This window comes from Agelaius tricolor, unplaced genomic scaffold (genome assembly GCF_023055355.1).
Source record: "Agelaius tricolor isolate 1412-34295 unplaced genomic scaffold, bAgeTri1.0.p SCAF_2, whole genome shotgun sequence".
Classification (NCBI taxonomy): domain Eukaryota; kingdom Metazoa; phylum Chordata; class Aves; order Passeriformes; family Icteridae; genus Agelaius; species Agelaius tricolor.
In genome coordinates, this window is record NW_027269262.1 from 34,704,645 (window position 1) to 34,731,245 (window position 26,601).

Sequence of the window (26,601 nt, forward strand, 5' to 3'; positions counted from 1 at the left end):
CCAGCTTATCCCCATTGCTCCCCTGGTGTGTCTTTTTGCTCAGTGACATAACAGTGTGCATGTTGTTTTGGCCTTCATCAAACTGCATTTTATAAAATACAATTTCTTTGAGATAGGAGAAAACATGGGAGATGATGTTTGTATAGAAATATTTCATAGGCTTTAACTACAGTGAATATAATTTTACCAGAAAATAATAAAGGTATGAGATTCTGGGTGACTTTTTTGTTACTGTGAAAAGGAAAAAAAGAAAACCAGAACAGACTATCTAAACCCAAGTAGATTTAGGAGTGATTTATCTTAGAGAGACTCTCTCAAGTAACATATTACAAAGCAAGTTTAAATATCTACACTGACATAGTTGGGGAGAGGGGATGTGTCTTCAATCTAGGAGTTCACCATCATTCATAATGTCTCCTTTTATCTGGAGAGCAGATTTTTAAACACCAGTAGGGATAATAGTTTTCTGTATGCAGGAACACCCTGGCCAATTTCAGCTGTGGAATGCCCAGATGGGGATGCAGAATGATGACAACATAATGTCCCCTTCAGTTTATTACAGACCATAAAACTGCAATTAAATAAAATTTGTTATGTGACAACCTGATTTGCTTGTACACTCCAATTGTACTGTAATTCTCTTTTTATGGTATTTGGTACACAGACTGTGTTTCTATTGTTTTCAAACAAATCAACAACAGCTAAGTAAGTTTCAGAGACTACATCAAAAACTCACAAAGGAAAACTATTATAAAAATACCCCCAAATTTCCATAAGGCAATTCTTTTCCATTTACTCTTCTACATGGTGGATCAGAGATTCTTCTAAAAATGACTGTCATCAAAAAGGATAAAACTACCTCATTTGGTAAAGTCAGTTGTGACCACACAGCAATAAGCAGAGCTCTCCGCATTAAAAAGAAATATTTTTCAAGGCAGCTTCTCCATGCATAGTTTTGACTTGTACTGATTTCAGCAGAAAAGGCAAACAGTAGGAGAGCTACAGGTTACAACTTCAGAATGTAGAGATGTGACTAGGAGATGAGTTATCTGGTGTTTCTTTAGCTTTGGTTCTTCCTGGGGAATAATAATTGTTTTATAGTAGCAGTAATCAAACCCAATGAAAGTCTGACTGGCCAATTATGCAGAACATCAAACTTCCAAATTTGATACAGAGTGGAGTGCAGCTGAATTTGTCTGTGATACACAGATGCAGCAAAAATACCTCTAGGTACAATAATTATATCGTGGGGTTTTTTTATATGATCTCTTTTTATCAAAATAATACTCCCAAATCATGCAGAAATCTTTTCAGACTGTTACATTTTTTCATTTCAGAATCAGATTTCTTCAAGAGAAACCAGGTGCTAATTTCATACTAAGAATCTTAAGGATAAACTCCAAGGAAGCAATGTATTGTGATAATCATTTATGTACCTTCTGATTTTAGAATTTCACCACCATGCTACCATCACCACATTTAAATTGGGCTGAAACTCAGCCAGAACCTACACATCTTGCTGACAACAATTTGAATTGCATATGTTAGTTAGCTGTAATCCAATATAACCAATTCATAGGATCTCTCTAATTCAAGACCAGAAAATGTAAGTGCAGAGAATAATAAGGCCCAAAATGAAGCTCCAAATAGAAACCAGGAATTCAAGTTGCTAGAGAAACATTAAGTTAAGCCTTACTAAACCAGGCTTTCCCTGGTTTGTTTTTGGGTTTTTTTCCTCAGCTACTGATTAACATCTGTTCAAAATTGATATCAAGACTTGATAAGCAAATAATGATTTTCACTACCTTAAAGTGATAAATGTTTTCTAAGCCATTTTATCATACAGAATATCAGGCAAAGATTCATGGACAGTAACATGCTATTTCCTCAGCCTTGGTACTTTGCCTTGCTATGGTATATTATACAAAGTTTGTTATTTAAACTGGGATTATATGGAAAATAACTTCCATCTGTCTATGGTTATATGGAAGTTATATGCTTCCTTTAGTTTCATTAATTTTACCAAGAGGAACAAGAACTGATGAGCAACAGAAAAAATCATGCACAGATAAATACAAACTTACAACAAATGTCTATGTGCTGTAGTAGGTTTCAAGTCTCAGACTTACTTGGCAGCAGCATCTTTTCTCAGCTGTTCATGTTTCATTAAAAGATTCTTCCTCTCTTGAAAAGCCTTTCTAACTTTGTATCCTTTGTAGACAGCCTGAATTTTGAAAGCAGCGATATCCTGAATGGCAGCTATGGACAGAGCCCCGTGTTCTAACATGAACTGAATCACTTCGTGGTGTTCACCAAGCAAGGCATAATCAAGTGGAGTATATCTAAAAAAATAAAAACCACAACAGTTACTATTGATCTATAATGTTTCTTCACCCTCATTTCATAAAAAGCAACTTCTAGCATGAAGACAGATTAAGCACTGTTTCAGTAGGCTGTTTTCCTCATCTTTTTAGGCATTATTTTGCTACCTTATTCATTCTACAGACTGTGGTTATGTTTAAAGCTTATTTTGGTCTTCTAATATGGAAAGGAGGAGAGAGGAACCTAAAGTGTTTGGACTAAAAACTCCCAAAGCCCCATCCACAGCATTAACTGCTTTAGGAAAGCAGTCTTTAAAATGTGTTATTGAAGTTTTCATATAGAAATATAAAGAAAAAGTAAGTTAAAATATTTTTGTGTTATTTCCATGTGCATTTAAGTTCTAGAAATCTACTGTCAAATCTGGCTTAGCTTCTGTAACATCGACTGAAGACACTATGACTGACACAGCAGCAGGATTAGATTCATGTCCAAGGATAATATCTTTATTAAGGTACTAGGAAAACTTAAGTCTTTTCAAATGGAAACAGGTGTGCAAAATATTAAATTGCTTTGGGTTTTAATGGTAGCAAAGACGCCTAAGCCTTTTTCAAAATAATTCCCACATTTCCCACTGTCTACATGGGAGCAAAATCTATCTCCCTCACCAACATTGAAACTTCAGGGAAAGACATTTAGCAACTGAAAATTATCAGTCACAAACCATCATCAATACCATGTAACATAAGACTAGCCAATAGCAAGTGTCAATGCATGTGATTGTGAAAATTAGGGCTCTTGCTGATGGTAACTTGCTGGGACACAGTGCTGGTAAGCAAAGAAAAGCAGACAGAAAGCACAATTGGACCTGCCACACAGCAATGGCTTGATGGAAGGATAAACAACATCTGAACTGAAGTGTCTGCAGGAATAAAGACAGTGACATAACATGAAAATTTGGATGTCAAGGTGTGCTGCTGATAGCATTTAAAGAGATACAGATTTTTGATAACCCAGAAATGGGAACTTCAGAAGGAACATTATTTCAGAAAACCACATTTTTAAAGTATTCCTAATTTTGAATATTTTAAAGACACGAAAGATACTAAAGTAAACTGTATGAAGTTTACTTTAGCAGTCATGAAGATCCATATTTTTAAATGTGGATTCTCTAACTCCATCTGAGCTACCTTTGAAAGCAAAAAAATCACTTTAATCAAATCTGAAGAAGGGTTTTTATGACTGGACACTTACATACTGTTGTGTTTGTACACAACACACTGTTGTGTCTGCACATACTGACATCTCTTGTGTCAGTTCAAAGCCTGATGTGAATTTCCTTTTCCTTTGGTTCTCTCTAAAGCAGATAGCTTTTAAATCAGGCTGGCTTCACAAGGAAGCACATGAAGACATCAGCCATCAGCTGTTATAGGCAATTTAACATGAAGGCGGTCAAGCAGCAGCTTGATGCACCCAGGACGTTAAACTGGATTACAAAATAAATTTGCAAAGAACAACAAACCCAATACCCTGCAGATTAGCACTTGATCACATATCTGGCAAGCAAGCAGAGACTTTACAATTCTTGATGCAATCTCAGCTCTATCTCTTCTCTAATCTTTTAGTTATAACCACTTTGTTTGAATTTTAACTGGTATCTCATACTACACTCTAAGAAAGTAAAGAAGGGAAGCTTTTTTCCATATAGGAATATTTGGGGAAAAAAAAAGCCACTATGTAGTGAAATTGTTACTGGTTAAAAGCAAATTTCATCCAATTACAGGTGAACCATATCCATGAAGTTATTTTTCCTCTCTCTTACAACATTCAAAATAATTTTCCACTTTCCAAACTTCCACTCTCTTAACGATAACACAAAGTTTGCAGATATTTATTAAGATGCAAGTATGCAATTTTTATATGTATTTTAGGAGAATTATATTTAAAGATTGATCCATCTAAAAATACTGGGGATGTCTTTTGTTCTGCAAATGCACTAGTGCTTATCAGCAGACATTTGGAATACTGCTAGTTCCATTTTGAGTAATCTAGATTTACACATTAAATACATATTAATTCCAGAAAGGAAACAAAGATATATACTATCTGAATGACTGTGATAAACCACAGCTAAGGTATTTTCTTGCCATTTGAACATCATTTCTACAAATTAAGGATAACAGCAGTCTCCAATCTGGCAAAATTGTGGCTTTTAATCTTACTTATTAAAAGTAATTTAATTAAAACTGTTTATTCAATTTTCTATCAAAAATTACTAAAGAGAGCCTTGCCACTACTTAATTAGAAGCTAGTTATACTTTCATTTGTGTTTCTCAAGAAAAAATAAGAACAGAAAAGGAAGATAGATCTAAATGCTTTAGAGTGGAGAATGAAAAAAAATTATAGGGGAAGAAAGCAATTAAAACGTGGGGTTAAGTACAGAAGTCTCAAATTGAAATATGAGGTTGCAAAAGCCTTAAGTTATTTAAAATGCTGAAATATTCAAATTTATATGGCATGCTGTTCATAATCTTATAATTATGAGGAGGTCATCTACTCTAAAAAAAGGCATTAGAAATTTCTGCTAATAGTAATTATCTTCATGGGCAGGTGACTAATTCAAACTCCACAACTCAAATCACTTTTAAAAATCTATTATTTATATGTCAATGAAAGACAAAGAAAAGAGATGCAAATGTGCTGTCTTTATGATTACAGGAGACTTTTTTTTTTTTTAACCAGTCCTTTAGAATACAGGTAACCACCAGGTATTTTGTAATCACCATTTTACAACATATTTCATTTCTCCCATTTTCTTTCTTCTTGCTGTATTTGTATCAAATATAAAATTCCAGTCTATTCCAACAGCAGCAGAACTGCCTTTTCATCCTTTGGCCATATGTATCTGCCAATAAGAAAGACATTTAATATTTCCAACAAGACTACAATGAATAAATACTTCCAGAAGATGGTTCAGAAGTATAAAAGTTGCAATGTCTTAGTTAAAGAAGGGAACTTTCACATCAGAAAAGCTGCTTACACTGAAGCCCTGGGTTACAGCACTCCTGTGAGATACAAGATGAGGATTCTCTTGCAGGATCAGAACATTTAACATTTAAAGGGAAGGCAGCGCTTTGGCACAATTACAAAATAACACCTTGAGACAAGCAGTACCTCTCCTCACTGTTCTCCATGTGATTGGGGAAAGCATCAAAGCCCAGCAGCAACTTTATAGCATCAAGGTAGCCATTGTTACAGAGCCAGTGCAGGGCAGTTCTGCCCTGTAAAACAATAGAAAAGAACAAAAATAAATATTACCCCCAAACTCTGCCACGCCACAATTAAAGTCATAAATCATAGTGCAATTCAATGCTTTTCTGGACATGAAGAACAAACAGTTCTTCTAAATAACTTCCTTGTTAAAATAAAAAGAACACAACACTTAAAAAATGGATTTTTTTATTTCAAACAAGATTTCAACACCAGTGCTTTTTCACCTAAAACAGCTGAAAAGCAACTGAAAGCCTTATAGTTGCTTTCTTTGCAAAAGATGTACAGCATGCTCTGTAGAACTCATAATGAAAAGCACATTTCCATTACCTGGAATTATCTATGCCCTACGACAAATAGCTACAGAAAATTTCAATAAATTGGGTGAAGCTCTTTTGACTGACGAGGTTCTACTGACTTCTGAGAAATTATGTCATATAACAAAGAAATCTGTTATAGGTTGCACAATTATTCTGGCTCCTAATTTCAATTACTGCCTGAATAATGGCACAAAAGAACAAACAAACCAATCAGGTTCTTTTTTTTTTTCACCTGGAAGAGTGATACAGATGTGGGTACTTAATGTGGACAAGCAATTGAAGCACTTGTTGTGCAATCTCACTTGCAGTACCTTACTTTCTACTTGCTCTCTCTCTCTATTCTGGAGAACAGACTAAAATCACATTCCCATATCAGCTGTTAATAAGGAATTTTAGAAGAAATCAGATCATTAATATGGCTCCTCATATGATCACACTTCAAGGAGGAAAAACCAAAAGTGATCTGGAAAAATACCAATCTTCATACTATATATTCAAATACTACTTTTCTTTCAAAATTTTAGAAGTGAAGGCTTAGGGAAAATGACATCAGGATGCATTTCCTTCTGTGACAAACAGCAGCACAGACATTTCTATGTCCTGGAAAAGAGAATGACTTTGAAGAAAAGGAAGATGTTTTGATTTATGGTTATTCTAAAGTTAATGGTGTACCTCAGTGAAGAAGAACAACATACCTCTTTATCCTGAATATTTGGATCTGCATTGTTTTCCAGCAACACTACCATGCAGTTAATGTAACCTCCATAAGCAGCACACTGCAGAGGTGTTCTACCTGCATAATCCTGCACATTAGGGTTGATTTTATTTTCTATCAGGATTTGGCACACGTCAGCATTTCCTCCCAGGGCTGCCCAATGAAGGGGTGAGTGCCCATCCTGGTCAACCAAATCTACTCTTGCTCCTCCTGTAAAAACATACAATTTTGAGCACAAAAAGAAAATACTGTTGAATGCTAAGAAAAGAGTGAGTTTATGTTCAACTAGATCATAAACTAACAGTTGAGAGAAGTATTTCAGAAAGCAATTTCCAATTTTGTTACTCAAATCCTAAAACTTAAATCAAAATTAATTGGGAACAAAATAGTTTCAAAGAAGGTCAGGCATCTAACTTTTTAAAAATCTTCTGACTATCCTCTAATATGCTTTAGAATATCCAGACTTACCAATTGCCTACGGAAAACCTATTTTATTTGCTTTAGGTTGATGAATTTTCAGTAGAACCTTTCTTTCTTAACAACAAAATAACTTCTAAAAATTAGATTTCAGATTAAATGTCTTTTTAAATCTCTAAAGCAGACAAGATAAAATATTCACAATGTAATAGTAATTTTTAAAATAAGCTTATTTTTTAAAATCAAGCACACTAAGACTCTTTTATGCAGATAATTAATATCTCCATATATTCTTGAAAGATGTAAAAATTCTGTACAAAAGTAAAACTCCACAAATACAAGAACTTGAACCAACCAAAAACAATGACTCTCTATATCATAAAATATTTAATTAGGCACAATTAAGATTCTGATAGACAAACTCTTGCATCTACAAAAGCTAAATTGCATAGGGAGTGGGGGGAAGAGCTTAACAGGAGGTTAAAACATGTCCAGCAGATCATGGAAGGAAGAACACTTTTCAGTAAGAAAGGCTGGTTGATAGAAAACTTCCAAACTTTAGCCTGGATACTTCATCTATCCAATGAAGCAGGAAGGAGATGTTTCCGGGAAGCCAAAATGACAAAATTTTGCATCTAAGATGCTGCTGTTCTTTCACTGAATTTCTTACCCTTCAGGAGATATTTTACAGTTATCTAAAACTGTGTACTACATTAAATCCTATTTATGTATACAAAAAAAAAAAATACTGCTTTTAAAAACCAACCATATGAAAATATTAATGATGTAGGACTTTTGATATCTATCTACATTAAAAAATAAAGGCTCACTAAAAAAGTCTTCAAAGAACCCTAAAACCAGTTTTTCACAAAAGTGAAGAAAACTTAATTTGGTCTTGTTTACTGGGGAAAAAACCAAATGAAAAAAAACAAAAGAAAGAACTTCCTGGGGGGAAGAGTTAGTTTGAGAGACTAGAATGTACTTGCAAAGGCTTAAGCAGAAATGAGCTTTGAAAAGAACAATCCCAATTCTGAAAGTTTTGTATTTAACACTTTAGCCATTTTGCACAACACTCATAATCTTTCAGATTCACAAGGGGAGCTTACAAACAAAACCTGCTTTAGAGAAGCAATTTCCTACCCCACCTCTTGCTCAGCTGTTTATTTCCCATCCCCACAGGAAGCAGCAGCAGAACTCCTGAACAGGTTTGGAAAGCCCTGAGAGCTGACCTTTGATGAGTGTTTGAATGACTTCCTTGTGACCCATCTCACAGGCTCTGAAGAGTGGGGTGTGTTTCATCACATCCAGGGCATCTACCTGTGCTTTGTGCTCCAGCAGCAGCTTCACTGTGCTGACGTGGCCAGAAAGGGCAGCAGCGTGTAATGCTGGAGGAATAAAGGAGTAGGGAAAAACATACCACAATACCATGAGCTTTAGAGGTCCACAATAAGAACAGTCAAAATAAAATTAATTACAACAATTTTGGTGGAAAAAGTACTTTTCAGCCTCAAGAAAAAACAGAAAAACTATTAGCCCTGAAACATGTTTCTAACTTGCACAAATAGAAATTTTACATTTAACACCACCAAGATTGGCTTATAGTGAGGATTTGTGGAAGAATAGCAGCTTCTGATTAAGAGAACATAACATGATTTACTTCTGCCTCTGCTTTGTGGCATTTCTGAGATTGCTCATCATCAGTGAAAGAAAGCTTTCATTATTTCTTCAATGCTTTCCTGGAAATGACTTTTTTCTTTCAAGTAAGCAAAGTTGTCTCAATTAAAACTAACTTCAGAAAACCACCCAGCTGTTCCTACTCCTTCTTGCCCCCCTCTTTTGTTTCAGAATTACTTGGAGAAAATTGTATACTAAATTATGTGGCAAGACAACATATCTTGCACAGTATCTGTCTCCCTGTTTTCTTCAAGAAAAAGAAAAAGATTACAGAAAATCCAGATGCTGCTACTTCAGATACTTCAGAACTCAGGTAAAGACGTGGTGTCCTGTAACTGTCCTAACTTGCTATTGCCTAACACAGCATCCTGCAGGCACTGTCAGCCAGAGCTGTGGATGCCCAGTTCAAGGCTCTTTTTGAAGCGAAGAACTGCACACAGCAATGAGATTTCAAACCAATGGAGAGCACATGTATTGGTGGCTTCACTTACAGCTTGACTTCAAAATGCTTTGAGTTATCTCCAACCGTTAGCAGTCAAATCAGACAATCTACATTCTGATGTTGCCTTAAATGTAGAATATATTACAGACAATTAAATCAAAATAATGTGGAATAAAACCACAAAACAGTGTGGTTTATAAGTGTGCATCTAATAAAGTGAATTCATATTTCCCCATGAAATTTCAGAAACAGTCATGCTTAGTGAGAACTGAATTTGCTCATGCAAGCAAAATGTGGGGCTGTAAACACTACCTACATGTCCACATTTGTTCAATGTTAAGACAGGGTCAGGATCCAGCAGAGGCATTATACAGAAATGCACACCACAAAGACCAGCATTAGAAGAAGCAGCTTCTTGAGCCATAGGCAGAATATAAAACCAGCATTTTTGTATTTGCCAGCTACTGATTACAACCAGTACCAGCTTATGAGACAGTAACCCAGCATAACCTGTTACACAGGCCCTACTGAAATGCTCAGGTTGTTCGTGCTGTCATTGACCCGAATCCACCTGGTGCGCACTGCCTTAAAACAGAGTCACAAAATAAGTGACAGCAACATTGTGACACGGACTAAGCACTGGGGTCAGAGCCTGAGACACTGTGAGGAGTGAAAATTGAAATCATGCCTTTGAGAGGACGCTGATTTAAGTTTGAGTGCAGCAGCCTGAAAGCTCAGCAGAGCTCCTTGCGCTGGTGAACAGGGAGTGCCTGTGCAGCAGCCACTGCGAGTGGGTGGCTATCAGTAGGAATTGGACAGGAATGAGATCCCTGCCGCGTCCTACATTTGGATGGGCCTGCTTTTCGTGGTCTGACCTCACAATAAACTCTAGGTTCTGGTTTTTGTCCTGAATCCCTTATGAAACCAAAGGCAGTAAACCACTCCATCAGATGACACATGGGGTGTGTGTAACAATACAATAGAAAAAGAGCTGCTGTGTCAGCTTGGCCAGTTCTTCCCCCCTATCACTCATTCTGACGCAGGCATCTTGTTTCGCACTTTGTGCTCAATATTTTCTTGTAAGCCAAATTTTCTGTGATGGAGTCACGGTGACTGAAGAGATTCTTCAGCCAGCTGGTGACAATGGGCCCTTTGTTCAGCCGACAGACAGAGCCCTCTCCATTGTGCGCAGTGACGGCAGAGCTATAAAGCTGCCCCTGTAATGCTCCTGCAGCGCTGATCTCTGAGAGGAGGGAAATTCCTTTCCCTTGGTGTCATTCTCCTACACAATGCCCAGAGTCTGGATGTTCTAGCAGAGCTCAATGGAGAGCTTGCTCTTTTTGAGTAAATGCAAAAGGCTGCGTTAACGCAACATTACAACCGAGCTGAACCGAGTCTGCACACAAAAGTCAGAAAAACACAGCCTTGAACTCTGCTCAGCAACTGTATCCCAGGCACGGAGGCATGTGCGCTATTTTCTATCAGTGCATAGTTTCCTGTCCGAACGCAACACTGCTTCTCCCTCACGAATACTTGGGAATGATTAAAGCCCTTTGGGAAGAAAAAAAAAAATAAAATAAAAATCAGAGAGTGATTTAGTGGTGGGCTTCCTTTTATGTTTAGAGCTGGCTCCAATAAAGCCCATGCTATGCGCTCGCTGGCACAATGGTGCAGCTCGGGCTGCTCGGCAGCGCAGCTCCCCACTTCCAGGCTGTTCCTGTGCTCTACACAGCGGCACTCCCAAGCAAATGGAAAATCCATTCATTTCCTTGGATTAAAAGCCCTACAAGGAAACCGAGATTAAAAGGTGATTACATATCACCGCTAGGAAAGGTTTAAGACTGGAAGATAATAAACCCAACCACCTGAATTATTCAAGCATGAAATCCACACCTGAGTAATTTCAGAAACACAGTATGTGATTACTGATTACTGCCTGCAAAGAAAAAAGCCCTTTGTAAGGAGGTTTGCACAGTAACAACAACACTGCTGCACCTTAAGGTCTGAAACAAATACTGAGAGTTATGTGAAAGGGAACTGTCATGAAGTAGCAAGTGTAGGTGAGACTGATAAAAGATGAAATAAGACCAAAATTGTAGAATATTTAGTTTGTACTGTCATCAAACATGAAGACTGCAATTTTATTTGTTGCACTATTTCCTATACCCAAAAATTTCAAACCATCACAACTTGGAAAGACTGATGTATTTAGTGTGTGTTACATTGTAAGAAAAACAAGAATTTAGATGTTTAAACAGAATTTTATGTTACCTGCAAATTGCTTTTTGTTAAGATCCAGCATGTAATCAAAGGAAACTTTAAAAATTCAATATTGATGCATACTAAGTTTCAAATCCTGAACCACACAACCCTGACATATATATTTTGCACTTCTACCTCTGTGACTGTATCTGGCATTGCGTAGTTCCTGATCTCTCTACACACAGTTTACCCTGAAGCCCTGCTATCAACCCCCCAAAATTTATACCCCCCAAATATACCCACATTCTCCTGATTTTTAATTCAGATGCCATCAGCATACTATACAACTCTACCTAAATTTCCAACGCTGCTGAATACATAAACACTTCAACACCTGTCTCTCTCACCTGTCAAAACTGTTACTCTGTTTTTGTTGAAAGCACTGCATAGGTACAATATTTCCACTAATTTTTTTTTTTTCCTTAAAGGAGATAAATTCATAGTTACTACAGGAAATTCTGTATTTCATTACTTGCACACTTGAATTCTGAAGCACTGTATTGCCTGATTACAAGATGATACATTTGGGGGGTATCAAGTTTGATCTCTTGTTGGGACAACAGAAGTGCAATAGATCTAATTTTTATTTCACTATCTTTAAAAATAACTATGGAATGATTTTCATGATAATTTAGCTACTTCAGTGGTTAGTTTGCTCCATATTGTTTCAAAGTATTTATGTACTGTCAAATACATTTTTGAACAGGCATTTTCAGGAAGAGCTTTTTATGCAACTATGTTTCATGTTATTCTTCAAATTACAGAACAGCTCTTCCTTTCACAGGATTACAGAGCTAACTAAATAGCATTGCAGTACATTTCTTCTTTCTACATTTCAAATGAACTGTTCCAATCTGTGCAGAAAAGATTTGTTTCTTTCCCACAATAAGGCAAAGACTTGACTGACACATATAATTACAAAAATGCAGAAATGTTTTCAGGATTGAAGTACACATTCAGAAAAACATTAATACAGATTCTATCAATATTTCCACTTGGTGGAAATCACACAGATTGGAAACATGCAGTGGCTCTTTACTGTAAAGCATCTTACCTGTGCCGGCGTATTTGTCTGTCATATTGATATCAATATCCAATTTTAAAGTCAGCATAGTCCTAATGACATCATCACTGCCTTTGCCAGCTGCCCACATGAAGGATGTTCTTCCCTCAAGATCTGAGTCATCTTTTACAGAAGGATGTTTCAAAAATACTTCGACTGTTTCCTGAAAAGACATACTGTTGAAATTAACATTAAAAGGAATCTGCAACAACCATTGTCTCATGTAGCTGTTTATGAAGCAAATCAATTCATTTTTCCTTTTATGTTTATAAAAAGTAACTGCTTAACAGGAACACTGCATCTTCTGCTATGCCTTTTCCCTCACCAATGATCATAGTGCATCCTTAACTATGAATTTAACACTGTCATTTAACACTTTTTTCTTTTCAGCGTCAAATACAATGTGTTCATCACAAGGAAGCAGAAGACACCGTAGTCTCTGTGAAGAAAGCGATGGGAAAAGTACCATGGGTTTATCCAAACATGACTGTAATACTGTGATGAAAAAATTACAGAATCCTTTAGGCTGGAAAAGACCTCTGAGATCACCAAGTGACCCAACACCACCGTGTCAACTAGACCATGGCACTGAGTGCCACATCCAATCTTTCCTTAAATACCTACAGGGACAGTGACTCCACCATCTCCCTGGGCAGCCCATTCCAACATTCCATCACAGTATTACAGTCATGTTTGGATAAACCCATGGTACTTTTTATATGTCTGTGATGGGACTCCTGATGTCCAACTTAAACCTGACAATAATGTTCATGGGTTTGGATAAACCCATGGTACTTTTTATATGTCTGTGATGGGACTCCTGATGTCCAACCTAAACCTGACAATAATGTTCTTTCAAAATATTTTCCCAATATATTTTTTTCTCTCCAATTATAAATACAATTGCACATGCAAATATTTTACTTTGCCTTTCGCTAATATTTTGACTGTTAAAAAACAAGGAGGGGTCAACATAAACATATTTCCTCATGTTTAATAACATCATCAGGTTACTAATTACTGAAATACTATATTTCAGAAAATATTAAGGAAATCTTTACACCTGAGTGCAGTCTTTCCACTGTAACTGTTAAACTAAAATTTCAAATCAAGGAAAAAAAAATAATTATTTCTTTAAATGTCGTGTTTGTGTTAAGCTGTCAGCAAATAAGTCCACTGTTTAACCTGCTGCTAGATTCTTAATGAGTCACCCAGGAAAGGAAGGGAGAGAAAATCACAACTATTAGAAAACAACTAAAAAGGAAGATTTTCCCTTTTCTATCTAATGCCTTAAAAGGCCATGTATGTAACAGCTGGGAAACGTCTGATATGAGTCACTGGTAGGCTAGCCAATAAAAACCTGAAAAAACCCAGGTTTCATTATTTTACTTTATATTTTTATTCTATTATTAATACTATCTTAGCCTTTCCTCTGTGTGACCCCACAATAGCTACCCCCCTACTCTTGGCATGACAAGAATTTCCTGGCTAGAATGAACTAAATTATTTTAATCATGAAGGTGTTTGAATGCCTAAGTACCATTGATCAATTTGGATTTGTTTCTTCACTACTACTTACTATTTCATCCCTCTAAAGAAATAGGAAATGTCTCATTTATCTTATGCTACTGATCGAGGATTCTCACAGCTTTGTGAATTTAGGTCTGAACTACCAGTTTATTGTGAAAGGTCCAGCCAGAAGCAAGGAGAGATGGAAGCACAAAGCTTTCCACACAAACCCAGCATGAGTTTCTATGTCTGTGTTCTCACACTGACCACCAGCACACCTCAGACACAAACAGCCTCTCATTAGGCCAGAAACTCAGCACCCTCCCAGGGCTCTGCCCTGCTGGAAATCCTGCTGAGTGAAAAGCACTGCAAAGGCTGCGCTTCTTCAGTACTGAGGCAAACATTCTAAAAAATACAACTATTTTATTTTTCTGCTACGTTTTGGCAAAGCAACGCTTCTTTCAATGACTCTTTCTTTCCTATAACTTTTTAAATGGAAAAAATAGAAGAAAATCCCACAGTACTATAAGCATTATTTTCCAAAATGAAGTTACCACAACTTGAAAACAAAACAAAATTTAATTACACCAGGATAACTAACAAATCAGGAAATAGAAGTATCAATCAATTTAATTCTACATGTATTTTGTTATGAAAGATCACAGGTATTTTAACATTACTAAAAAAAAGTGGAGGAAACAACATAAAAACCAATAAATCTGAAAAACAACAGTAAAGGAGAGAGCTAAACATGAAACATTTAATTCTGTGCTATCAGGAAACTGAAAAATACTACATATTATTTTTGAATATTTAAAAATAAGATGGGGTGTCCACATTTCCTTTACTAGGTTAATCTATATAAATACATGAAAGGAAAGTACATTGTTTTGAACACCTCTGGGAAAATTCAGGAAAAAAATTTAGTCCTGCATACTAAAATCCATATGAAGGGAGCATCTTAGCTCAGGTGGTTAGAGCATGGTGTTAATAACACCTGGGCCATTCACTTAAGGGCTGGACTTGATGATCCTTTTGGGTCCCTTCCCGCTCAGAATATTCTGTGATCTGGAAATAAAGATTTTCTGATCTTCCTTCACACATGAAGCTCAAAATTTTAAATAGCAGTGTTTCTTGGGGCCTCCTTGGAATACCCAAGACATCTAAATTTTGGTGGTTATACTGGGTAATGTCTTTTCTTTCAGAACTTTTCCTGTCTATAGTAAGTAGGGATAAGTTAGTCTTAGGGAACAAATGCTTCCCATAAATCAAGTGCTGGCTAATCCTTTTCAGTCTTTAAAAAAAACTAAAAATGTCATATTACAGTAAGTAACCCATAGAGAAACAGAGCAAAGAACAAAATATCAAAGCAAATAAAACTAAAAGCCATGCAAACATTTACTGTAAACACAAAAGAACAAACTTTCTTCTTGTTAGGGACTAAGAAACATCACATTTTACCTGAGAAAAACCTAACCAAAATTGGGCAGACTGAATAGAACAACAATGTGGGTCTCAAACCATGAGTACAGAGATGCTACTGCCAGAACAAACATGAATGTATCTCCACTCAGTTGTTTCACCATGTATATGGAGTGCAGTGGTGGGAATTACTCAATGATATGCATGTAAAGGAGACAAAAAGGCAAATAGTGGTGCTCAGAAACAACTGGACTGGTGAAACCAGACTCCAGACATAATTTAGGCAGGGGCTGTTGAGTACATCACCAGCTATAAGAGGCCTGCAGATCTGAATGAAACTCTCCTGTGTGATTTTTCATGTAAGATGGGAAACAGTACATTCATTATAAGTACACAAGATTACAAAAGAATGCCTGATTCCACCATGTACTTCACTTCCCCTTAAAACACAGATGATATCACAGTTTGGCTGGCTGATGGGATCAAAAGGCAGCAACATAATGAAGATGTTTCATTTAACTGAATCAAGCCCAGGCAAAGAAAACCAGTATGTAAAATCTTTTTAGCAATACATCAATATAGAAAAGAAAAAAAAAACCAAAAAAAAAAACCAAGATAAAAGAATGTGGAGATAATCACCAGATGGTAAATATTTTTTTTCTATGAGTTTAACTCAAACATGAAAGAAAGGCTTTTACAACACAAATATTTCAAATGTGTTAAGCCCAAATTGTACACAGCCCTAAATCGACAAAAATCAGCATCAACAAAAAATTCTCTAAAGTGAAGATTGCACAGAGAAATATGTTTCAATAAAAGTCTGAATTTAAAAGACATCTGGATGGTCTTCGTAAGACTATCTCCAGAAAATGCCACCAACATCCCAAAACTCACTTGGGAGCAAAAATATTGATTGGTCTGTTCCCTCTTTCAATACTATTTCTAGATTTGTTAACTTGAATTGTTCTCAGGGGCATTTAAATTCTCCTTTTTTTTTTTCCTTGTTAACATGTAGGTATGCAAGAAAGACCCAAATTATTATCCCTGCTAAGAAAATGTTGCAATGTGGACTACATAATTATTACATTAATTAGACACTAAATTACTCTTTCTAGAAAGGGAGGGTATGAAAACTATGAGAGATAAAGGAGCTTAAGAAAAGCTTTCTTAATTTCCAGTGCTTGAGAACTATGTCTGCAACATCTGTGACTGGCAATCAGTGAAGTGCTGAGTTTTATACTTGGCTCTACTGTATCTGAACTTGCTCTGGAAAAAAAAAATTACCTATTATACCAAAGTATAAGAATTAAACAGTCTGAGAAACCAATGTTCTTTGTTGCCTGAGTTTAAAAAATATTTCTAAAAATTTTAAAAATATAGTGTTCCTGAAGAATTATGACAAAAGGCACTCAACTCTTTAGCTGCGCTTCATGAGACAACAGTTCATTCATAATGCCAAATATTTATAAATTAATTACCTTCTTGAATGCAAAGACTGGTTTGACTGGTCCTGCAGCAGCTGTGCAAATACTCCTACAGGTCATCTTACTCTAGATACCTCATAACTGCTTAGACTTCATTATAATGAGCCCTAAAACCTGAAAGCACTGTGAAATAGTAGGTGCCATTCTGCTTTCTGTTGAAGTAACTGAATGACTATTGTGTTTTGTGATGCAAACATACAGCTCAAAGGGCCTTTTTTTGGTACAGAGAGTTAGTTTTTGTACATCTATCTTTTAATAGTTTGAAATTAACCACATTTGTATCAGATTACATAGGAGAACTCTGAATTAACTCATGCCAACAACACTGTGCTTATATGATTTCAAAAACAACTCAAACACTCTGCTAAACTATAAAGATTTCAGCAAAATATCTTTACTTCACATTTAGGGTATGTTCTACTTACAGCAAAGTTGCTCTGCGCTGCATAATGTAGGGGTGTTGCACCTTGACTATCAGATGGGATAGTTCCAAACTTGTTTCTTTCTAGTAAGAGATGGACAATCTGTGCATGACCTGAGAAAAATAATGTAATAAAAACAAAGTTGTATCAAATCTTAAAGTCACTAAAAAGCTTAGTTAAGAAAAAGGTAAAAAAACCCCATCACTGACAAATGAAAAACCTAAACTATTTCACAAATAGTCACATATTTGTGTTGTAGCCATTATAGTTTAAATGTAAGAGAGAAACATAAGACTTGATATTTGAACTATTAAGTCTGGCATGTACTTTATTCCCAATAGTGGTCCAGTGCCCTACCCTGTATTGTCATTTTTGGGGGGCATCTATAAATCAGAATGACTTACAAATACAAAATTTCTTTTAAAAGAAATCACTGGAGCTTTTCCCTAAATAAAGAAACCAGCAGTAACTGGCCCAATAGCTAAGATATTAACTTCATAATGAAGTGGTTGAATATTTCCAGAAAAAACCTATAATAATAACTCAATTGAGATGCTGCACTTGAGTGACAGGTCAGTCAGAAACAGTAAAGTGAGCATAGGCTGATGATGATGAGCATTTGTCCATCTGCATTAAAAGACAAGCTAAATCAATGTTGACAATTTCATCACACATCACATTGGTTTACAGAAATCAAGTGTAAATTCTTCACAGATCAAAATATTTTGAGATTAAAATCACAACACTTTTGGAGGATGAGTAAACTTTATATTCACTTCACAGACAGGAAAACAAAGACAAATACAGTATATTGCCACTAAAGTGAACCAGTCCGTTCATATACTTGTTCCTGTCAGCATATGCAGCTCACAGAGTATCTTAATGATTTGGTATTTCAAGCAATACTATAAAACCACTCTGATTTTACAGGTGAAAACCTCCAGTACCTCACATGTCAGAAAAGCAATCAATTTTGCATCTTGTTACTTTTGCACAGTTGTCATGAATGACTTTAGAATAAATGAAAAGGTAGTTAAACCTTCCTGCTAGCAGTAGATTATTTTTAATGAAAACACCAACAGTTACAGAATGAAGCTGTGATACAGTTGTGCTCTGTAGCTCTTTAAAACCTAAGACATGGAGGACTAGGCAAGCCCACTTTTGTGAAATGGCACTTTGAGACTTTATATGTACAGAAGTATCAGAAATGGGAGAAAATGGTAACTTGGGTCAAAAACGATGTAGAGTTATGTGAGCATTTTTTCTTTCTAGGGGCCTTGGGGTGTACAGGAAGGTTCCTCTTTCTTGTTAGCCATTAAGAGAGAATGCTGGATACAGAACATCACATTATTCTGTCCCTTCCTACAACAACAACCAAAAAAAACAAAACAAAAAGGAGAGATATAATGTTGCCATGCTAGTCCCATCTGAAGAGTCTAAGAAGTAAATTGAGGTTCACTGGAAGAAGTTGCTTTGGAGTGAAATCCTAGCAGAAAAACCTTAGGAGTACCGAGCCTGGAAAAAAAAAGATTCCTGAACTTTCAGGACAGACAACCAGAAAAAGGGAACCTAACTCCATAATGAGGACATGGTATAGCTAAATTACCTATGAGAATAAGGGTTGAGGGAGTTAAAAAAAATTGTACTGGGTGCAACAGTAAAGAAATAGGTGCAAAGGTGCATCTCACTTGGCCATTAATGTAAAGGTTAAAACTCATTTCTTGGGGTTAAGAACTGTCATTACTGTTGTACTTTCATTTAGCAGAGATGTAAGTGGTAAGACTTTCATCTATGCAAAAAGAAAAGGTAAGAGGAGCAGCAATGCCCTTAAGTTGTAGTCACATGCAATCCATCACATCTAAGAAAAGTTGTGGCAGCATCCCGGCACTGCTTTAAATCTCCTATTGTTAACCTATATAGTAACATCTCACTCTCTTTACAACCTACAGAGAACATTACCTTCAACTTAAAACTATAACCCTGAAAATTAATAATGATTTACTAACCAGAAATTCCCAAAGAGCATATGCCAACTAGAGACCTCATCAGGTTCACAAAATAGTCTGGAGGTCTTGGCACATCTTCCTCCTTTATTCTACATTGATTAGACAATCCATTTTTCCAACAGACAAAACTTCTCTCAAATACAATCAATTTCAAAATACAATAAATTTTGCTTCTTAGACAGAACCAAGTGATAATGACTATTTCTTTGGAAAGCTGATCCTATGGATCCTATGACACTTAAAATGCTTCACAATTTCTCTGTTAAAATTCAATATCCCTACATATATACAAATTCGAGAACACCCTTCCCTCTTTTTTGTTTTAATAAACATAATCAAATTACATGTATACTGCCACTGGAGTTGCAGTAACTCGCTCCAGTGAACATCTGATTCTGATTCTTATATTGGCATTCTTTGTCTGCAGTGTCCCAAAGGATCATTGGGATGAAGCCAGTTAAAAGGGGAGAGAGACTGTTGGAAGATTCTTTTATCCAGTAGTTATTTTTTCCTCCTGAATGGAAATAGGAGGTAAATTTTCTAAATCATATTAATTTTGTGTCTGTCATTTTACCAGCTGTGTTTCTTTGCATTTAGACTATTTACATTTAATCCCGTTTTAACTTGTTTTGCAAGGATCTAGTTTTTGTAAATACAAATCAAAATTTACATATGCAAGGTTACAATTTACAGAGTGTCTGAGTTGCAGGGTAAAAATCTAAACAGAGAAGAACTTGATATAAATAAAACTCCTTGTCAGATCTGATTAGATTATCATGGCGTGTCTGATGAAGAGCTTATACTAGAAGTGTCAACTCTGCCATTTTTTGTTGTTTACTTGTGATGGCATTATCAGACTATCTGCATTTTCTTTGTGGGAATCTTCTTAAGCCCCTTATTTAGTTTGTGATGGGTAGTTTAATAAAAACTAGATAAAATAATCGTAAATCCACTTAACCAGGCAGACACGAACTGCAGAACATCACAGTAGGCTGAAAGTGAGCATGTGACTCATGATGCCACCATCAACCACTCTGCATTGTGGAGCAGCTCAGCTCCCCCAGGCACCCTGCAAACCCCATGTGACCATCTTACATATGGACCAAACAAGGGCACTAACTTAAATCTCTATGTGAAATATTAGTCAAGTTATCTTTTCAGATAAAAAATGAACTCTGGCATTTTCTTCATGCACTCCCATAGATTGTGTTGCTTTCACACTGGGTTGTGTATACCCCACATCAGACACCACTGCTCCAGAGCATCTGGTTTTTTTTAACCTATGATCAAAGCTGAATATGCAAGAACAATCTCAATATACCCTAATTGTTCTTAAATCATCAGCATATATAACCTGTTGAAGCAATGCATTGTACAATGCTTTGGAGAATCTGAAGCTAAAATAAGCAATCTACACACAAACTTCTAATCCTGGTTGAGCAGAAACTCTTACTGCTCTAAGAGATTAATTATCATACTGCCAGGCTGGAATTAAATAAAAATCAGAGACAAAGATTAAACAGTACAGTTAATTAATGACTAAATGACTTCAGCACTGTCCAGTTTACCAAGTAAGGCTGCCCAGTGGAGGGGAGTTCGAAACAAGTTGTCATAAGATGTCACATTGCAGCCTTCATAGGAGGTCAGGACATCCACAACTGCCACATTCCCATCTGCAACAGCAAAATGAAGAGGAGTTCGTCCTTCATAGTCTTGCCAGTTCAGCAGAGATTCTGTAGGTGCAGCTTCCTTTAAAAATAAAAGAAACAACAAAAATTTTAAGAATATTTAAATTGAAAAGAAAACCTATACAATCCTTACAGGTGTTTTCTCAGAGAGATACACTGTGCTTGTCCAGCAGAATGTAGCTCCACAACCAAATGCTTTTGTTACAGTATAGGCTACTTTCAAGTATTTCTTATGGAATGCTTTTTTTATACTTAATTATTGTACAAGACCAGATTTCTGGTACATACCTCATAGTTTTACCAGTCTGCTGTGCATGTGGTTCCTTAAACATATCTTTAAAAGATTAACTCTGGTTCTTATGAAAATAACTAGAAATTCTTACATGATTTACAAGTTGAAAATTACATATACATATATATTCAGATTTTCTCCAACAACACTTCCCTTTTTGCACAAGTTAATTTTATGGCTTTGCTACAATATTCTTGTAGTGTTTTATATCCTAAAGTATTTTCAAAGGAAAATATGTAGACATATCCAGCTGACAGGATAGAAGTGAGAGAGTACTTCTAATAATGCATCTACTTCTACTTAATTTTGAATTTAGAAAGTCTTTTAAAGTTTCATGATTAGCCACTTGATCATGTAACACAGGCATTAATAAATATAACTTGCCTTTTCATCACCTTTTCTTTAAAAATATGCTAAATTACTTTCACACAAGGTCCCTAGCTATATAGTTTTGTATTGTGATAATTTCATCTCTCAAATGTTTTTCTATACAGATTTCTCTTCCTGACTCTTTTTCAGGCAGAAGACCAGAACAGATACAAATGAGCATCATCTTAGCATCTGAGAGATCTTCAAATGGCAAATATCATAAAGGCCCATGAAACACAAACTTTAAACATCACTTTTCTGAAAAAAAGAGGTATTACTAAAAAGTGGTAAACAATGATACAGTAGAAACTCAAGATGCAGGACACTTATCTAGAGTAGAAGCAGATTGTCAAAACAAGAGTTTAAGTAAATCAGAGGGAGTGAGTCTGCTTTTCTATCTCCAAGAATTCAGAACAAATCAGTGAAGTTATGGGACCTCTGTGCAGAACTAAAAGGGAATGTAGTCCTGAGATTTTTAACTTCCAACACTAGAGGGGATTTTAACTCATAATAAGTGAGAAAAGCAATCCTCCTGAAAATACAGAGTCACACTATATATCACAACACATTTATGAAAGAGGAGCAAGGAATTGTGGTAAGTGCAGCTTGTTAACTGTTAAAGCAAGTTCCTGACCCCTTTCTCATGAAATTAACTGCAATCTTTTCTTTTGGCTCCACTAGGTACACAAATTGGCTGCAGAATCACTTGCATTTGCATTACTTGATGTGTAGTAACTATAACACAGAAAACAAATATCTAACACCGAGAACAATAAATCAAGAAGAAAGAAAATTCCAGAATTATGGTTTTTATGCAAATACTAATTGACCAAAGTTGTACAATCTATATTTTCTATGTAATGGATAAATAAACCCTCAAAACCCTCCAAACATTTAGAGTGATGCTTCACTATACTTTCTAAGTGCAATCTGGCTAAGTTAATACAGCAGTAGTAACTTCAACTCTGCAATGCCCTGATTCTTTGTTTCTTATTGTTTGCTTTCTTACAGTGCCAAGTTAAACCTCCTAATATTTGGTTAATGTAAGTTTTCTAGATCTAAGGAGCTACATACTTTGCACACTGTATGTAAATCACAGAATGGCTGGTGTTGGAAAGGATCTCTGGAGATCATCTAATCCAACCCCCTACAACAGCAGGTTCAACCACAGCAGTTTGCATAGAATTAAGTCCAGGTGGGTTTCAAATATCTCCTGAGAAGAAGACTCCACAACCTCTCTAGGCAGCTTGTTCCAATGCTCACTTTTTATCTCAGTAAAGATGCTTCCTTTATATCCAAATGGGAATTCAATGTTTCAGTTTGTACCCATTGCCCCTTATCCTGTTGCTGAGCACCACTGAAAAGTGTCTGGCTCCATCCTCTTGACATCCAGACTTGAAGTATTTCTCATTGATTAGATCCCCTCTCAGTCTTCTCCAGGCTGACTGGTCCCAGCTCTCCCAGCCTTTCCTCATAAAAGAGATGTTCCAGACCCTTCCTCATCTTCATAGCACTTAGCTGGATCCTCCTCACTAACTCCTGGCCTTTCTTGAACTGGGGAGCCCAGAACTGGGCACAGATTTTCGGATGCTGCCTAACTAGGGTTGATCCCTAGGTTGATCCTCACTAGGTTGATAGATCACCTTCCTCAACCTGCTGGGAATGCTCTTCCTAATGCACTCCAGGGTACCAATGGCCTTCTTGGCCTGCAGGTCACACTGCTGCCTCATGGACAGCCTGCTGTGCCTCAGGAGCCCCAGGTCCTTCTACTGCTGCACAGAGTGGTTCCTCCCCCCGTGCAGGACTCTCCATTTGCCCCTGTTGAGCTTAGATGAGACTCCTCTCTGTTCAACTCTCTGCCCAGCCCAGGTCCCACAATTGGCAGCACACCATGGTGGTGTATCAGCCACTCCTCCCAATTTTTTATCATCAGCAAACCTGCTGAGGGTACAGTCTTTCCCTTCATCCAGATTATTAACAAATAAATGGAAAAAGAGGGGCCCACTACTGACCTCTGGAAAACACTTCTAGATATAGGTCTGTAACCAGGCTCTGTGCCACTGATCACAACCCTCTGAGCTCTGACATTCAGCCAGTCCTCAACCCACGTGCTGCCCACTCAGGGAACACACCCTCCTTGAGCTCACCTATGACAATGTCATGGGAGACAGTGTCACAAGCCTTGCTGAAGTCAAGTTAGACAACACCCACTGATCCTCCCTCATCTACCCTGCCAGTCCTGCCATCACAGAAAGCTCTCTTACTGGCCAAGCACTATTTCCGCTTGGTGAATCCATGTTGACTACTAACAACCTTATTTTCCTTCACATGCTTAGAGATGACATCCAGGAGGAGTTGTTCCATCACCTTTCCAGGGATTGAGGTGATATCTGTGGTTTCCTGTGTTGTCCTTCTGGCCCTTTCTCAAGACACTGGACTGACACTGGCTTTCCTCCAGTCTTCAGGCACCTCTCCTGTTCTCCATGCCTTTTCAAAGATGATGTACAGTATCTGAGTAATAACATCTGCCAATGCTAATTAAATGCTAATTAAGCTGCCCATCTCAGACAAAAAACTTCATCAGTTTTAGATTAGATATCAGTACCGTCAACCATACTTTGTTAGAGTCAAAAATTAACATAAAACACATTGGAGCTCACTAATATATGTAGTCATCAGTACAATAACCATAAACTATTAAAAACATAAAAATTGATAAATATGACTCTCAACTAAAAATGCAATCAAAGTTAACATTATTACATGCACAAAACACAATAAGCAAAGCCTGCATAACAGTTCTTTTGACAAGCATTCAAAAGCATTTACCTGAACCACTACAGTGAAAGCTTGTATGTTGCTCCCTAACTTAAATAATTCTGAAGAGAAAGCTAACTGATAATATGCTTACTTTTTGTCTATTCATAGAGCTCAGCAGGGGGAGCATAGAGCCTACTGCAAAAATTCATTTTATGAGAATCACTTTTAAGAGTGGCTAAACATGAATTATGATAGGCACAGAAGTTATTACTGAAATTCTAAGTCCACCAGAAGAAAATGTGTTTGAACAAAAGGACAAACAAGAAAACAAATCACTCCTAATTTGCTGATGTAATCCTGACAGCTAATTTTCAAGCCTTCCAGAGGCACAACAACATCCTAAATAAATGAATCCTAAACTCCTGGCTTAAAGTCATTGATGTTGTCAAGAAATATCCCCATACTCAAAAGTGCTATTTTTGCAAAATGGTACAGATTCTCCAGTGACAAAGCCACTATTTGTATTCTAATCTAAAAGTATTCATGTGTTTTGAATTTTTTGGCCACCTAAATTAAAATTTTCTAAGTCTGTTTCTGCCTACATTCACAAGTATAATTTCTTTAGATTTCAAGTGGGTTTGGTTAGCTATAATTAAACTGTCATACTGTATTAATATTATAAGCACAATACAGAGAAGAAACAGAAGCTAAGCATTTTTCTGTGGCAATTAGAACAATGGAATTGTAAGCAATAATGGAAAGTGTGGTACAAACAAATGTCATGCCTCTTACCATGAAGAATAAATAAAGAGAAGAGATACAAAATAGACAGAGTACTAAGCAGTTGCTTCCATCATAATAATGGAACCTTATGCTGTTCTTTTCTCCTTAAATCTTCCCAACGTTTTTCACGTAACCAAGCATAATCTGGAAAGCTGGAAAAGGAAGTGAACCATGAGAGGATCTCCAGATTAGAGTTTCTCTCTACTTCACATGTTTACTTTCTACATATGTTGAGTTCAGTTTTGGCAGTATTTCATGGATTTCAGTATCAGATATAACCAATTTGTGCCCAGCTGTCACCCCTGCACACCCAACCTACTTTCTCAGCATTCAGCACAGCTCTTTTCATAATTGTTTATTTTGACAATACCAATGGACTATGTACTACACAAATACCAAACAGAAAGATGATCCTTAATTTTAAGAATTTATAAACAGAAGACAATATTTGGCCACACCCAGAGGGCAGAGTACAGAAAAACAAGACAGTATTTTTCAGTACCATAGACTGTGGTCTCAATAAAACCAGCAGCTAAACTCTTGTCAAGTTTTTGTAAAGCAGCACTGGAGAATTCAAAGTGGGACACTAGAGAAAAAATAATTTTCTGGGGAATTCTTCCACAGTGTTAAAGATAACAAGAGAGAAACCACAGCAGTGTTGTTTTTCATAACTTGGCCAGCAGATACTAAAGGTGGTCTGGAAGCAGACACTGATACCTCATTGCTGTCTGGGCAATGGCACAATGCTTAGAGAAAGCAAAGAGAAATGGTTTGGTTGGATGTGATTAAAAATGGGGAAGCAACAGTGACACAGACACTTGCCTTTTATCTTGCTATCACCACAGGACAGTGTTTTTGCAAACTTAAAAATGCAATTATACCTTAAAACATAAGATTACAGAAACTTTCACTCTATGGGTACATCCATTGGAAATACAATATGGAATGTGAAAAACTGTAAAGTTAGAAGGCCTAGAGAGGACTGAGAATCAAACATGATGCTTAGACAATAGCCTTGGAACTGGGTAATATGGGAAAAAGCAGCTAAGAAAGGAGGGGAAGACTGTGAGCTCTGCTGTGTCTGTGCTGTGAAGCTCTGTCACTTCAAGACAAGTAAGAAAAACACTTCAGTTTGGAGAGAAGATTTTACTACAGAATTAAACTCAGGGCACTACCACCAGCACAAAAAGGTATTTATACTGAACAAAAAATTCAGTCAACAGATTGATTACCTAATAACAATAGTCCTCTATCATCAACTTTACATCATAGCTAAATCACTTTTTCATTTAAACTTGTTATTAACTTACTCTGTTATTAAGCACATATATATGTAACTATATTGCAATATAAACAATTAAGCTGATGCATAAAAAAGCCTAGA

At 36.5% G+C, this 26,601-nt stretch overlaps 1 protein-coding gene across 2 annotated transcripts in view; it reads right to left on the reverse strand.

Moving 5' to 3' along the window:
* Positions 1–26,601, reverse strand: part of INVS (inversin) — an 85,008-nt gene that overhangs the window by 15,414 nt on the left and 42,993 nt on the right. The window contains exons 1-8 of one of the 2 annotated variants that reach the window (XM_071455843.1): positions 25,227–25,356; positions 20,894–21,074; positions 17,323–17,432; positions 12,474–12,645; positions 8,271–8,426; positions 6,605–6,834; positions 5,494–5,600; positions 2,130–2,342 (exon numbers count right to left, since the gene is read on the reverse strand). In XM_071455843.1, coding sequence (XP_071311944.1) covers positions 2,130–2,342; positions 5,494–5,600; positions 6,605–6,834; positions 8,271–8,426; positions 12,474–12,645; positions 17,323–17,432; positions 20,894–21,074; positions 25,227–25,229 — 1,172 coding nt within the window. In that variant the 5' untranslated portion in view covers positions 25,230–25,356. Of the gene's footprint in view, positions 1–2,129; positions 2,343–5,493; positions 5,601–6,604; positions 6,835–8,270; positions 8,427–12,473; positions 12,646–17,322; positions 17,433–20,893; positions 21,075–25,226; positions 25,357–26,601 lie in introns of those variants that run through there. The other variant, XM_071455835.1, reaches the window with a different exon arrangement.